The 14424-nt window shown below is 40.8% G+C and overlaps 1 protein-coding gene across 1 annotated transcript in view; it reads right to left on the reverse strand.

Annotated features, from left to right (window-relative positions):
• Nucleotides 1-10380: 10380 nt before the first annotated feature.
• Nucleotides 10381-14424, reverse strand: part of ZNF804A (zinc finger protein 804A) — a 204301-nt gene continuing 200257 nt past the window's right edge. The window contains exon 4 of the mRNA XM_053409279.1: nucleotides 10381-14111. Within this exon, the coding sequence (XP_053265254.1) occupies nucleotides 10853-14111 (3259 nt within the window). The 3' untranslated portion in view covers nucleotides 10381-10852. The remainder of the gene's footprint in view (nucleotides 14112-14424) is intronic.

A 14424-nucleotide genomic window follows, 5' to 3' on the forward strand; every position in this document is an offset into this window, starting at 1 on the left:
TGCTTTCCTCGCTACAAAAAGTTTGTACCAGTTCTGCCAAGCACGCTTCTGGGCTAGAAGACTAGATGGAAATTCAGTTCAGCTTACAAACAAGGCGGCTTTACTCCATCCCCTTATGTGAATGTATGTTTCAAGACCACCTCAAGCATCCATTGTCTTGTCTTTATAAGTTTGTTGACAGCCAGGAAAAAAAGATCATCATCACCACCACCATCATCATCTTTCGTTTCTGCTAACACAATAAAAAATAAAAATAACAAAGACATTAAAATCAGATCAAACCAGCAATAAACAGAATTAAATAAAAACTTCACCCAACAATATATTTAAAAGGTCCTACTACCCTCTGCACATTTAACAGATAGACACAACAAAGTTGGGTGATGTTTGTGTGAGGAATCCTAATCTTGTATTTTGACCCTCCCAAGTTTTCATTGTGAAACAAGGGCTGAATTCAGACAGTACTTTCTTCTGTCTTTCTTCCTAACATTTCATCACCTGTTGTCTTTTTCCAATTCATGTGATCTTGCACATGACATAAAAGCAGCTTCAAGAAATCTAGTGGAATCTAGCAAAAGTTAGCGCTTTCTTCCATCTTAATCTCCCCCTCGAAAAAGAAATCCATTTGTAGCCTGTTAAGTCAGCAAATCACAGGAGTTTTGCATTGTAATTTCTCCATGGTTTACATGCTGCTGCTGCTCATACAATGAAATCTGGAGTTCTTTCCCACCGTTTAAAATTTAACACGACATGGTGGTCTATTGATCAAAAAGGCACAGTTCCATAGTGCAACAGGTACTGCAGTATAAAAGAAATTGTAGAAACTGAGACAGAAGCGGTAGCATTTAAACTGCGCAATAAACCCCATGCCTGAATGGAGACAAGGCCATGCCGAACTAAGTTTTCTTCAGAGTAGACCCATTGAAAATAAGAGAACTAATCCATGTCCATTCATTTCAAAGTTCTGCATTGGGTAGAACTAACATTGGTTACAACCCACAAGCTGCAGCACATTATTATTGGTTTGCAAGACCATGGACTTTTTTTTGTACCAGCAGCAGCTGCTGATATAAGGTTTTTTAGACATGATTGCTGGTTTGGGAGCACACCATGATTATTTTTTATTTCAGTTTATTTCAGCTTTCTCTAGTTTAGAGGCAGTACACTACTGACTACCAGCTTCTGGGAAAAAGATGGAAGAGAGCTATTGCAAACCTGATGTCATGAGAAAACCTTAGCTGAAATGATTGGCTTAGCATTGCCACCTGTTCAGACCTTCAGGTGGGGATGTGGGAGAAATTTTATTCAGTTCTCTCTCTCTCTCTCTCTCTCTCTCTCTCTCTCTCTCTCTCTCTCTCTCTCACACACACACACACACACACACACACACACAGTTTTACAATTTAAAATACTCATTCTACTCCTTAAGATATCTATGACTTCCCTTCTTTTTCCATGGTTCATTTTACATATCATATATCCCTGTATATTTTACAAAAACTATACCATTCAGTATTCCATTATTGCATCCACCAAAACTTATTTACACTGTTGAATTTATCTTAATGCTGCCAGCATTTTCAGTTGTACACAATTATTTCCCATATATTCAATAAACGTTTTCCAGTCTTTGGATATTTGATTCAGTTCTCATTGGGTAGGATTCCCCTTCTCTCTCCACACATTGAGCCTACACAGTTTTAAAAGATGCAAAAAGGGCTAAAGCTATTGGGCTGTGGTGTGTGCATTTTTCACCTGGCTTACTTTTTAATAATAATAATAATAATAATAATAATAATAATAATAATAATAGTGGGTCCTGAGCCTCAAACCAGCCTGGAAATTGCACTCTGACATCTCTCTCCTCATTTCACATGTGTGCGGCTGATTGTGATTACTCAGTGTTGATGAAAACTCTCTCTCTACCTGTTCAAGGCTCTTTAATATTACTTGACATGTTTGAGGGCTGAATCTTGGCATTGAAAAATAGGTTCTGGGGATGTGACATTGAAAAATACATTTTAGGAATATGTCCTGGTGAGCCCTAGCTCAGATTAAGTTTCATGCTTTCAACTTACCAGTACCAGCAATCTAATAGGTTGAGCATCAATAGCTCGGAAGATGTTTTTTAATCTTCATTTTAAGAAGATTTTTTTTTTTTAACCGAGCTTCAAAATAAAAATACGAAGCAGGCTTCTAGTTTTTGAGAAGCTGTGTTCAGGTGGTCCTGATGACGCATCTGTCATATCAAATCCATCATGCGAGTTAAGCTTCATAACTCCGCCTGATAATGAAAAATGATGGGGAAATGTACGTTGATACAGCACCTCACAGTGTGGCATCGCAGCAAGAGAATTTTAAAAATATTTAGATTCCCCAAGTACAAGTTCCGTATGCCTTTTAATGAAGCAAGGACGGGCAGCTTTGACTTGCTGCGAAAAAGAAAATATTCCAGTAGGTGTTTGTTTCTCAAATCTTTGTGGGTAATTAATCTTTCTGGTGCCTGAGATATCTGAAGGCTGATGCTATTAATGTGAGTGTCACACCGCATTGTGTCAGGGAATCCTTTCTTCTCTGTCACCACAGAGTTGCTGCTTACAGAAAGGCAGGTGGTTGGGGGGGGGGAATTCAATACCTTTGTGAATTTTCCCATCCTCATTTATTTATTTATATTTATATCGTACCCTATACCAGGGGTCAGCAACCTTTTTCAGCCGTGGGCCAGTCCACCATCCCTCAGACCATGTGGGGGGCCGGACTATTTTTTTTGGGGGGGAAATGAATGAATTCCTATGCCCCACAAATAACCCAGAGATGCATTTTAAATAAAAGCACACATTCTACTCATGTAAAAACACCAAGCAGGCCCCACAAATAACCCAGAGATGCATTTTAAATAAAAGGACACATTCTACTCATGTACTCAACATACTGATTCCCGGACTGTCCGCGGGCTGGATTGAGAAGGCGATTGGGCTGCATCCAGCCCGCGGACCTTAGGTTGCCTACCCCGGCCCTATGCTGTTGGCTGAGGATGGCTACAACAATTTCATCAGTACCTCTCTGTGTCCTGAAAAGCATCATGATCTGATCGTTTTGTCAGGTCAACTGCAATCCTGACACCACTTCCCTAGGAGTAAGCCTCGTGGAATTCAGTTGGACTTACTTCTGAGTATATTTGAATGTTTCCACCTAATATATTAATACAGTGCAATAAAATTAGATGGAGGGGCACCTATGCTGCTTTTTCAGCTATTCACACATCTTAGTTAGAGGTGGGAGAAAGCGTTATTAGAAAATCCACCAAAATTTCAACACACCACAGCCAGACCACCAAAATTTACCTAAAAACTTGCTCTAGGTCAAGTGTGGGGAACCTCTGGCCTTCCAGTTGTTGCTGAACTACAACTCCCACCATCCTTGGCCATTAGGCATACTTCCTGGGGCTGAGACTATTACATTTCTTTATCCAATACTCATTTCAAAATGGCTCGAATGTTTACAAATAAGCGTTTGCAAATTGCAATAGTGGTTAGACCTAAATTTCAAACCTTTACAGCACACCCTAAAGGCTGATGTCGAGTTGTGAGACTGAATTAAATTGCTCTTTTGGCATGGGGTGGGAGTAAGTGGGGGCAAATCAGTTGCACAAAAGAAGATAGCATGGTCTAATTTCATGCAATGACTGAAAGGCTGAAATTCTTATTTTGTGCACTGATATATAGTTCTACTAAATCACTTCTCCAGATAGAAAAGCAGACTCTGTTTTATGCAAATGATATACAATTTCCTTGTCATTATCCTGTCTGCTGTTGACACAGGTAGATTGGTGGACATGCTAAGAGAAAATGCAGTTAGAGATGGGGAAAATGTGATATAAAAGAGCAATATGCAAACATAAAAATACCTATGAATATTCTTCTGAAACATGTGGATTGGATAAAAACTGGCAGGAGATCCCATAATTGCATGGGTATTTTTCTCAGCTCCATGATCATGGCCATATATTTCATTACTTGGTCTGCATGCTATGTTTACCCTTGGTTCTTTTTAGACATGCACGTACCTCTCATTTGATGTGTGGACTGATGCCTTTGAAAAGCATTTTATTGGTGTGGAATGGTAAACAAATTGTATTGATGGTGTTTTATCTGTGATGGCTCATTCCTGACTTGGTGATGAAGTCATCAAGTGAATCACAGGCACATGTGAGGAGAAAGTGGACCTTGTGTTGGTAATGTGAAGTGAGGGGAATGATTATGTGAACCAATTCTCCTTACTAGTAGCATCAAAATATGTGTGAATATTGAGTAGAGTATTAGGCCCTGCCTGGGTATTACAGTTTCAACTGAGGAATTTCCCAAGTCCTATTGTCTGCAGAAGAGTGTTACCCTTGCTCAAAGGAGAGGGCATTTTCTATGGTGGCACCATGACATTTTAATCCCTAAGGAGGCTTGGCTGGTGTTGGCATTACAATATTTTGGGGTATTAGTTTCCGATTATTCACTTTGCCCAGGCATTTTGCAGGGATTATATTGGTGTCTGGTCTTTTTCCCCCCTTTTTAGCTGATGCCTTTTAGTGTTGATTGTATTGTGATGGATTATATTTTGTTTTTATTGTTGCTATGATTATAATCACCTTGGGATCCATTTTAGAAAGTTATAAAATAAAAAAGAGATTTTTGCTTATGGGAAAAGTGTAGAGATGCACATAATAAGTGCAACTATAACATAGTAATGAAAAATGGGTCTTGGAGGTCGTAGCATGGTGGCAGAGAATGTTCTTTGTGTGCACAAAGTCCTATGAATCCTTGGAACCTATAGTTTAAGGATCTAAGGACTTGGAAAGCGTTTTTTCATTTGAGATCTGACAAAATTACTGCCCACCAAACTGAGATAGATAGACCAACGATTGGACTCATTACAAAGCAGCTTGAAATGTTCATAAAGTCTTATGTGCAAGTTTGGCTTCAGTAGTTTTCTAGTAAGATTTGTATTATAGCAAACTGATGCAGAAGACTCTGAAATGCAGAAGGCAAAACTTCCCTGGAGCTAGGCATGGAACCAATGAGCTGTGCAGGCATGTTGGAAGTCTTTAATAGCAGACAAAGATTTAAAAGCTGTGTCTGTGGTCTGGTTTCCCCTCCAATGGATTATAGTTATGATCTATCATTTAGAAACTGAGTAGAAAATAAATTTGAAACCTCAGCAGTGAAGACTGAATATAACATCCTGAACAAGAAGTCGTATCATTCGTACAGCAGATACAATTTATTTTTTACAATTGAAAGTACAAAAAAAGCCCTAGTTCATATTTGCAAATATAAATCCTAAGAAACTTGAAAGGTGTCGCTAGCCGACAAAGGAGAGAGAGAGAATTAAATCTTTATAAAGTATATAGCAAGAGCAAAAAAAGGAGACTGGAAACTATCAGGAAAAATAATATTTAAGCATCTAGTTGCTGTATACATAAATCCAGGATGCTCTACAAAATGTTAATATATACATATTGTATAGCAAGTTGCATTATTTTTTATACAGTTAATGACATTTTATTCACAACCTTTTTTTAGTTTGCTTTATAAAAAATTGTCTCTAAATTCAATAGAAAAGACTTAAAATAACATGACAAAACTATACAATAGGGGAACATACACCATGTGCATTGGATACTGTCCTTATATACAGATACTTGAAACAATATACAGAAATGAAAATAAAATGAATCGGCTGAATCCAAACTAAGTCGGTCACACTACAGTCCCACTGGGTGGGGCGGGGGGATGTGACAAGTTAATCACAACTAACATAAGCCCCATTGGTTTCAATACAACCTAAATGTGACTAACATAGTTTAAACTAGTGATTCCCAAATTGTGTTCCAGGACAAACTAGTCAACCATGAACAGGGCATTACATGTGCCTTGAAAAAACTAAGCCACCATGTTGGGTGCATCCACCACTCTCACATTTGGAAAGTTCATGCAGCACTGACATCTCCACCTCATCCATCTCTACCAATAGAGTAAAAGTGTCCCTGGAATCCCTGGTATAGCTGCCCTACAGCTGACAGGTGTTGTGAGGGGATCCCAGAAGTACCCTAGTACCTAGAAAATCAGCCCCCATCCATAGCAGATCGAGCAAAAGGGGTAAGGTGTTTAACTAGGCCATATAACCAAGATTTAATGCAGTTTCAAAGAGAATGCCTTCTTATTTCTCCTGGGTGTTGAACACTCTAGACCAGGCATGGCCAAACTTGGCCCTCCAGATGTTTTGGGACTATAACTCCCATCATCCCTAGCTAACAGGACCAGTGGTCAGGGATGATGGGAATTGTAGTCCCAAAACATCTGGAGGGCTGAGTCTGGCCATGCCTGCTCTAGACAGATAGATTGTGTGTGTGTGTGTGTGTGTGTGTGTGTGTGTGTGTAAAAAGGTGTGCCTCTGAATTCTAATCCAGAAAAGAAGGGCCCATGTATCAAATGCTTGGGAAACACTAATATCAACAGATTACAGTACGAAATCATCAGATATGGACAAATGGCTGACTGGAAAAGGATTTTCCATTGTCCATTGTCCAGTACTTTACTAGGTTTCAGATTTGTACAAGGCAGTGGGCTAATTGCAATTTATGCAAACTTTTATCAGAGCAGGGGAAGTCATACTGCCTGAAACAATCAATACCGAGTAACAAGAATGGTGTGCTGTGTAGGTGAGTAGGCCTCACTGCAATGTTTACCCGATATTTTCAACTTGCTGTTCCTTCAAATGTTTTGGACTACAACTCCCATTGCCCTTGACTATTGCCCATGCTGGCTGAGGCTGATGGGAGTTGTAGTCCTGCAGCATTGGAAGGTCTCAAGGTTCATGGATACATTGAAAGACCCACCGTGAAAAATAAAAAGAAGGAAAAGTGTAGCTTTGCCAGAACAGCAGGAGACAGTTGTGATGGAGGAAGAGGCAAGGCTGATAGCCTAGTATGCTCTTCTGTTAGTTCATTTGTGAAAGTTGATTCACATCTGAAAGTGCTGCTAGCCTTATCTCTCTATATGCTAACCTCTCTCTGTATGTCATGTATGTTCTTCCTTGTCTGGAAGAAAATTGTCTGACCCTCCACACTCAGAGCCAAGATCATGTGCACATGGCCCAATCCATCCATGAAACTCCCCAATATTAGAGCAGCATCCCCCCCCAAAAAAAACCTGCCATGCTTGGAGAAACCACTGTCAGAATGCTGCCATGATAACTGTGGATAGACCAGATCACAAACATTGTTCGTGCAACTGCAGCTCTTGAAAACAATTGAGACACATCATTTGCAGGGGCAAAACCAAGTAGTGGGCAGGCAGTGAAGCGCATTCTAGTTTATTTGAAAAGAAAGCTTTGCTGTATGGCAAACACCTATGTGTTTACTGAAATGTTTACTGTATGATATCGGCCTCAGAGTTGCCCTTTGTAGTGGTTCTACTCCCATAACTGGTGATACACTCAGTGAAATGCAGTTTAACAGCCATGTTGGACAGCCCAGTATGGTTCCTTATTTTTTAATGAATTAAAGGTAAAGGTAAAGGGACCCCTGACCATTAGGTCCAGTCGTGACTGACTCTGGCGTTGTTGGCCGAGGGAGCCGGCATACAGCTTCCGGGTCATGTGGCCAGCATGACTAAGCCGCTTCTGGCGAACCAGAGCAGCACACGGAAACGCCGTTTACCTTCCCGCCGGAGTGGTACCTATTTATCTACTTGCACTTTGACGTGCTTTTGAACTGCTAGGTTGGCAGGAGCTGGGACCAAGCAACAGGAGCTCACCCCGTCGTAGGGATTCAAACCGCTGACCTTCTGATCGGCAAGTCCTAGGCTCTGTGGTTTAACCCAAAGCGCCACCCTTGCCCCTACGAGAACTCTAAAAACCATAGTGTTTTCAAGCATGCTGGTGAGCAAATTTGGCTGAATAAGCAGCAAGTTGTGCATACCATCTCTAGGGCAATTGCAGCAGCATTTGGGTTTTTAGTTATAAATCATGAAGGCTCACTGCTTTGCAGGATGCAGCAGTTACAGTTCGTGACAAATTCAGTGCCCATTTTTGAGCTACCTCAAGATAATATGATTATGCTAACAAATCTCCTATTTAGATCTTCCGTCTATAGTTCATATTACCTGAGAGATTATATGCCTCCCAAACGTTTGGGGCCTGGTCATGTTGTTCTTTTCCAAGGTCAGGGGCTCGGGAAGGGGAAGCCTACATTTCTCATTTGGGTGGAACATATTAACTTTTCAATCATTTTCCAGCATAGGTGTTTGGGGAATGGGAAGCAATTTAACAAAAATCTATAGCCTAATTTAGGCTTATCATTGCAATCTGAAGATTAATTAATTCTGTAGACCCAGGTGATTTAAAGAAATGGCAACTTTAAAAAAAGCATTAAATTCGTTGCTAGATGTTGACAGCATGAATTGTAGTGAAAATACTTAAGAAGTCTACATATGTGGACTGATTCAGAGTACAGAAAATAACATATCAGAACAGTTCCTTTCTCTGAAATGGTGTGGCTGTTCAAAAACTGCTATTTTTTAATTGAAATCCTTTAACTGCTTACCTAAACCCCACATTTGGGGTTGTTTCTGTAAAGGATTGTGCTGTCAGATAGATAAATTTAAACTACTGTAATTGATAGGTAAAAATACTGACATTTTGTTTTAAAAGATACTTGGTCCCACTTGGGATATTTATTAAATACAGTGGTACCTCGGGTTACATATGCTTCAGGTTACATACGCTTCAGGTTACAGACTCCGCTAACCCAGAATATTACCTCAGATTAAGACCTTTGCTTCAGGATGAGAACAGAAATCGTGCTCCGGCGGCGCAGCGGCAGCAGGAGGCCCCATTAGCTAAAGTGGTGCTTCAGGTTAAGAACAGTTTCAGGTTAAGAACGGACCTCCAGAACGAATTAAGTACTTAACCTGAGGTACCACTGTATTGCACTATTTGAAGAAATATTTTAATAGTTTGTGTCCCACAATCTGAGTTTAATACTGACCCAGTACCCAAATGTTCATCTGTTAGCAAGAATTATGCAGGAGACTCCCATTGAAGGAACACTCCCCTTGGCTGGATCTACAACCCAGATCAAAGATTGGGACTTTCCTTGTGACTATCTTAGATTGAAAACATCACCAATGCTGTGATTGGGAGGATACAAAGGACTTGGCTATTGGCTAGATTATGCCCAGTCTGTCAGAGAGATATGCCTTGAACAGTTGCAAGGCAGCCATCAAATACTTCTTTCTTTCAACCTCAAAGAACCAAAAGTGGCAATTGATTTCACACACACACACACACACACACACACACACACACACACACCATGGTGGTGCAACTGGGGAAAAATATTGTAACCAATTCTAGAGTGTGCACCTATGGTGCAATCTGTAACATTGGCGCTTTGGGTGGTGCTTGGACTGCCAGCTTCTTGCATTCACTGTGTTATATATTAATATGCCCAAGGGATGCTTCGTTGGTTTACTGTCCAGTTGATACTGGCAGCTCAATGTGTGAACTAACGTTGCTGAAAAGACCTGTGCTTGCAGTAATATGAAAGCTCTCTTTGTTGTGTTGTGGATGTACAGGTCACCCATCACTGTAACATTCTGGAATAACATGGAATAACCCAGTGACTCACCATAATTGGATGGTTAATTTAACTACTCTGTGTTCTTGGTTGGCAAGGGAAGTCATAAGGGAAAGGAGTGAAAATACTTAAGATTTTCCTCTTGGCTGCATCTCCTTTGATGCTCATAGCCATCAATATGTCTGTTATAACCTGGCAGTGCATGTGGTAGTCAGTGATACTGTTTCTGATGCTGAGATGAGCAGCAACGCCAATAGTTCCCTTGGCCCAGGTTCTGCTGAGCTACTTGATCTCTACTCAGGCTGACTGAGCTTTGTCAGTGTGTTTTAGACAGCCAGGCAATTCAGAGGAGGTCTGGAGACCACAGGAGCTGCTGGCTGTTACAAGTGTGTTGTGGAAGCAGTCCCTTGTGCTTGCTTTCCCTCTGAATGTTTGGGTTTTTTTTAAAAAAAAGAGAGTGCCAGCACACTCTGCAAATGAGCAATATTTGTCTCCGCAGCATCAAGCTGCTAATACAATCAGATCTATTACCCTTTGTCATCCTCTCAGTAAGATTGTTCCCCTCTAGGTTTTAGCCTCTGAGCCATGATAATAAATCACAGAAGGCTATGGGAAAGTTGGTTACCCAAACACAAAAGAGTTTACCATTTAAATGGCAGAAAGCAACCATCTAGGAGGCCCACAATGCGTGATTTTTGTTTTCTTAAAAAAAGATAGTTAAATCTGTAACAAAGAAAATTATTGCAAGAGAGAGTTCTCACTATATTTATGGTTATAAGGGATGTTGTACAAAACATAGTGCATCAGCTTCGTCTAAACATTACTTAGGTGTGAATACACAAATATAATTAAAAAAAACAACCCAGGAGCATACTTTACAACATAACTTACAGTACTATAAATATATTTTATATACATGTTAGTATATTTTTAAGACATGATCTTCATACATACATATACATATATATATATTATATCTATACATATGTGGTTTGTATTAATATTAGACTATTCAGTGCTTTAATTTTATTATGAATCTGCACTTTACATATAAATATTTGCATTTTTAAACCAATAGCAAATTCTTCTATATCAGAAGGCTCTTGCAACCTCTTAAGCTCAGTCTATTGGTAGAGTGATCTGTCCATGGTTCTGATGAAGAGTGTTGATGTATCTTCAATCGAAGACTTGTCCTTCTAGTTTGACTGCTCCTCATGAGGCTTAGAATAGTGGCTGCAAAGGAATGACTGCAGGATGTGGTGACAGGAGTGAGGGGAACAGTGTGTGGGGCAATGGGGGAAATGCCAAATGGCTTGGGTGGAGAACTGAAGCTGGAATGAGGGGCAGTTGGGGTGGGCCAACGATGGCTGTGTGACTTGCAGGGCAAAGTCTTGGCCCGACTGACAGATGAGGTAAAGGTGTCCGTGAAAGAGCCGGGACTTGGGAAAGAAACTGTTGGTGAGGCTGAAGGACCTTAAATGTACTTGCTGCAGCAGCTGCGGCTGCTGCGGCTGCGGCTGCATGCTGCTGCAAAACCGTGTGGTGGATTGTGGTGACCGAGGTAGAGCACAGAGGCTGCTGCAAAGGCAAGGGCTGCAGAGGGGCATTGGAAGGTTGGACTGCAGCTGGAGGAAAGGTCAGCTTCATCTTACTGGCGAGCATGTTTTGCTGGAAGATCTGGTGGTAGGCCTCGCATTGCAGATCTTTGAACTTGTCGTGGCTTTCGGGAGGCAAAAGCAATGTGTGTTCGGGCAAAGTGAAGGGGGAAAGAATTTGCTCTGTGGTTAAAAAAGTGTGACTGTTCATATGTGCTTCTTTAAAGGGCAAAGGGGGCGGTGCATTAAATATACCTGGGTTATACCGTAGCCACTCGTTGACTGATGGGTTGAGTTTCTCTTGGGGCATAGCCTCAGCCACTTCATAATGACACAGATATGCTTTAGGAGGAGGCTGATCAAAGTTTCTTTCAAGACTGGGCACTTTATTAGGAGCTTGCATTTCAGGAACACTCAGGTTTTCAGGTTTTTCTCCTTCTTCTAGCATGTTTTGGGGTTTCACCATTGGCTGAACACTGTGTTCGGTAACAGAAGAAGAAGAAAATGTAGATTCCTCCAAAGAGGTAGTTTTCTCTGGACTGGAAGAGTTTGAACCTTTGATATTTTCTAATGAAAGTAAATGTTCGGATTGTGGAGCTGTTTGACTTTCTACTGACTGGATTGTTTGTTCCATATTACCATTTGCATCATCTGTGATGGAAGATGTTTTCGTTTGCTCTGTGTTTTCTTCAGTAAATAGTTTGAGGGAATTATTGATTGTGCATACCCTTTTAGGAGACTCAACAATGACATTCCTTCTTGGTGCCCTCTCTCTAAATTCATGTTGAGTTCTTGCTCTCTTTCTCCTTCGTTTCCGTTTAGGTTTACAAGGTGCTGCTAAGTTACATGTTTGCCTCAGATTCTCTTCTGAGGAACAGGTCAGTGCATTTGAACTTTCATCTGATGAACAAGAATACATATGATGTCTCCGTTTCCTATGGGACCTCTCTGGCTCTTCTGTGAGCGAATGATAGGCTCTCTTCGTGGGCTGTGATTGATTCACACATTTTTCTTCAGGAAAATGGTCTAAATGTTTATGGTCTGGGCTACTGCTACATCTTCTGATTCTCCAACTACAAAATGCTCCAGAATGAACTGAATTGCATCTTCCAGAACTTGAACCTGGTTTATTTGATTGTCTGTGAGAAATTGATTTACTCCTTCTCCACACTTGGTTAGAGTTAATGTAGAATTCCCTATTGTCTTTTATGTTGCAAGTGGGATGTAGACTTTGGTTTCCATGGACCTGTGTGGATGTTCCACCACAGTCACTGTTATCAATCTGGAAAGTTTCAGATGTCTGCTGAAAGAGTTCCACAACTGAATCTCCCATTCCATTTTCACCAGTGCCTTGTTCCAGAGCATTATGAAATTTTGGATGTTTATCAACATCAGCACAGTTATTTTGCTGTTCGAGTAAGGGAGAAATTTTAATATCTGCCTCAGTAATTTCCTTCTCATAATGGTGGTGGCATAGCTTTCTTCTTCTTTTCCTCTTCCTGTTTTTGTGAAACCACTTTTCATGTGTTCTTTTTATCCAGGCTTTGTTTTGCTGTTCTGATGAGCTTTCATGTATACATTTTGGGGAATTATGACATTTTTCATTTTCTCCAATCATCCACAAAGTATCTAGGCTTAGGCCATCTTGTTTTTTATTGGGGCCACAATCCTCTGCCACTGAAGCATCTGTCGTAGTTAATTTTTCATCATTGTATGGAAGTGTGTTAATGTGAGATGCACAATCAACATTTGCTAAAAGAGATTTATCTGGACAGTCTAAACTCAAATCATGGTTTGATTGAGGTTTATTTTTCTCGAGGCATTCATTCGATCTTGATGACCTGAAGTCAAAACATAATGGATTACAACTGTATGAAATGACTGGCTCTGTGTTTGTGTAAATTAACATTTCTGATGGCCACTGAAGAATGGTTGATCCATGTTTGTTAAGCACAGGAACAAATGGCTCACAAGGTCTCTTTTGTGAATTTTGTTTACAAGGAAAAGCTACTGTTTCCCCCTCAGAATTTGCTGGCATCAGTCCATCCGATGAGCATTTTTTAATTTCAACTTCAGCGGCTGGTGAATCGCTGCTCAGGTTCTGATCATTTTTTTCCTGGATATCCTGCTGTGATAAACAGTTTTCATTCACAGGGAGACCTGTGCATTTATTTCCATTGGGCTCATCACTATTACTTTCTGCAGGAAGGGCTTTGTTCCCAAGGGCAACTTTGGATGATGTTTCATCTGGAGAGGCAGCTGAATCTACATTAACAGAAAAGCCCTCTGAATCGCCAAGCCCAGGTTCTTTCAAATGAGAAGCAGGAGATCTTAATTCCATGACGTCCTTTATCATGTTTCCTTCACTGGGTGGTTCATCTGGTGGTTCCTGTACTTGGAGAGATTCATCAGCATGTTTTTCCATCAGTGGAACAATAGAATTAGGTTTCTCCTCAGAACACAGAGACATTTCTTCATTCAGTGAAACCTGAAGGTTGCAAGGTCCAGGAACAAACCGGCTTCTTCTGCTAAGCCCATGTTCAGACGAAGTTTCATCATTGTATTCATAGAAGGCAGCGGCCGATGATTCCAGCTTGACTGCTGCTTTCTTAGGAAATGCAAAAGAGAACCCCACTTTATGTCCATGGAGCCCCTGCATTTGATCCCCAGGCTTGTTAATGTCTGGCTTGCTGTTATTTGCATTTTCAGGTGAGGAAGAAGCCACAGATGTAACATTGTCAGCCGTCTTTGAGCTGTGCAATAATGCAAAGTTGAATTCTTGCTCCTTTTTAGTAGAGTCGATGAGGGCACGTGGAGGGATTTCGTTACAATTATCTCGGACTGTAACTGTCGTGGATCTGAACATAGGGCCACTCCCTGGAGCACTGAAAGAAAACAAGAATACACTTTCTGTAAATGCAGTTCAGAAGCATTTGAAATGCAGAGCTAGCAGTGCAGTAACACTTTCCAAAAACAGCACAATCCTGACATTTTACAGGCAAAAGTTACGCATGCATTTGTTGTTTCCTGGGAGCTGAGGGCAATTCTGTGCACAAGTGCTGCCTGCAAAACTCTCCTGCAGGTCCTGTGAGTTCCAATTGCTACAGAGGGTTGTATATTACCACCAACATTGTCATTAATATACTCCTTAATGCAGGGGTCAGCAACCTTTTTCAGCTGTGGACTGATCCACCGTCC

Source organism: Podarcis raffonei, chromosome 1, assembly GCF_027172205.1.
Source record: "Podarcis raffonei isolate rPodRaf1 chromosome 1, rPodRaf1.pri, whole genome shotgun sequence".
NCBI lineage: Eukaryota > Metazoa > Chordata > Lepidosauria > Squamata > Lacertidae > Podarcis > Podarcis raffonei.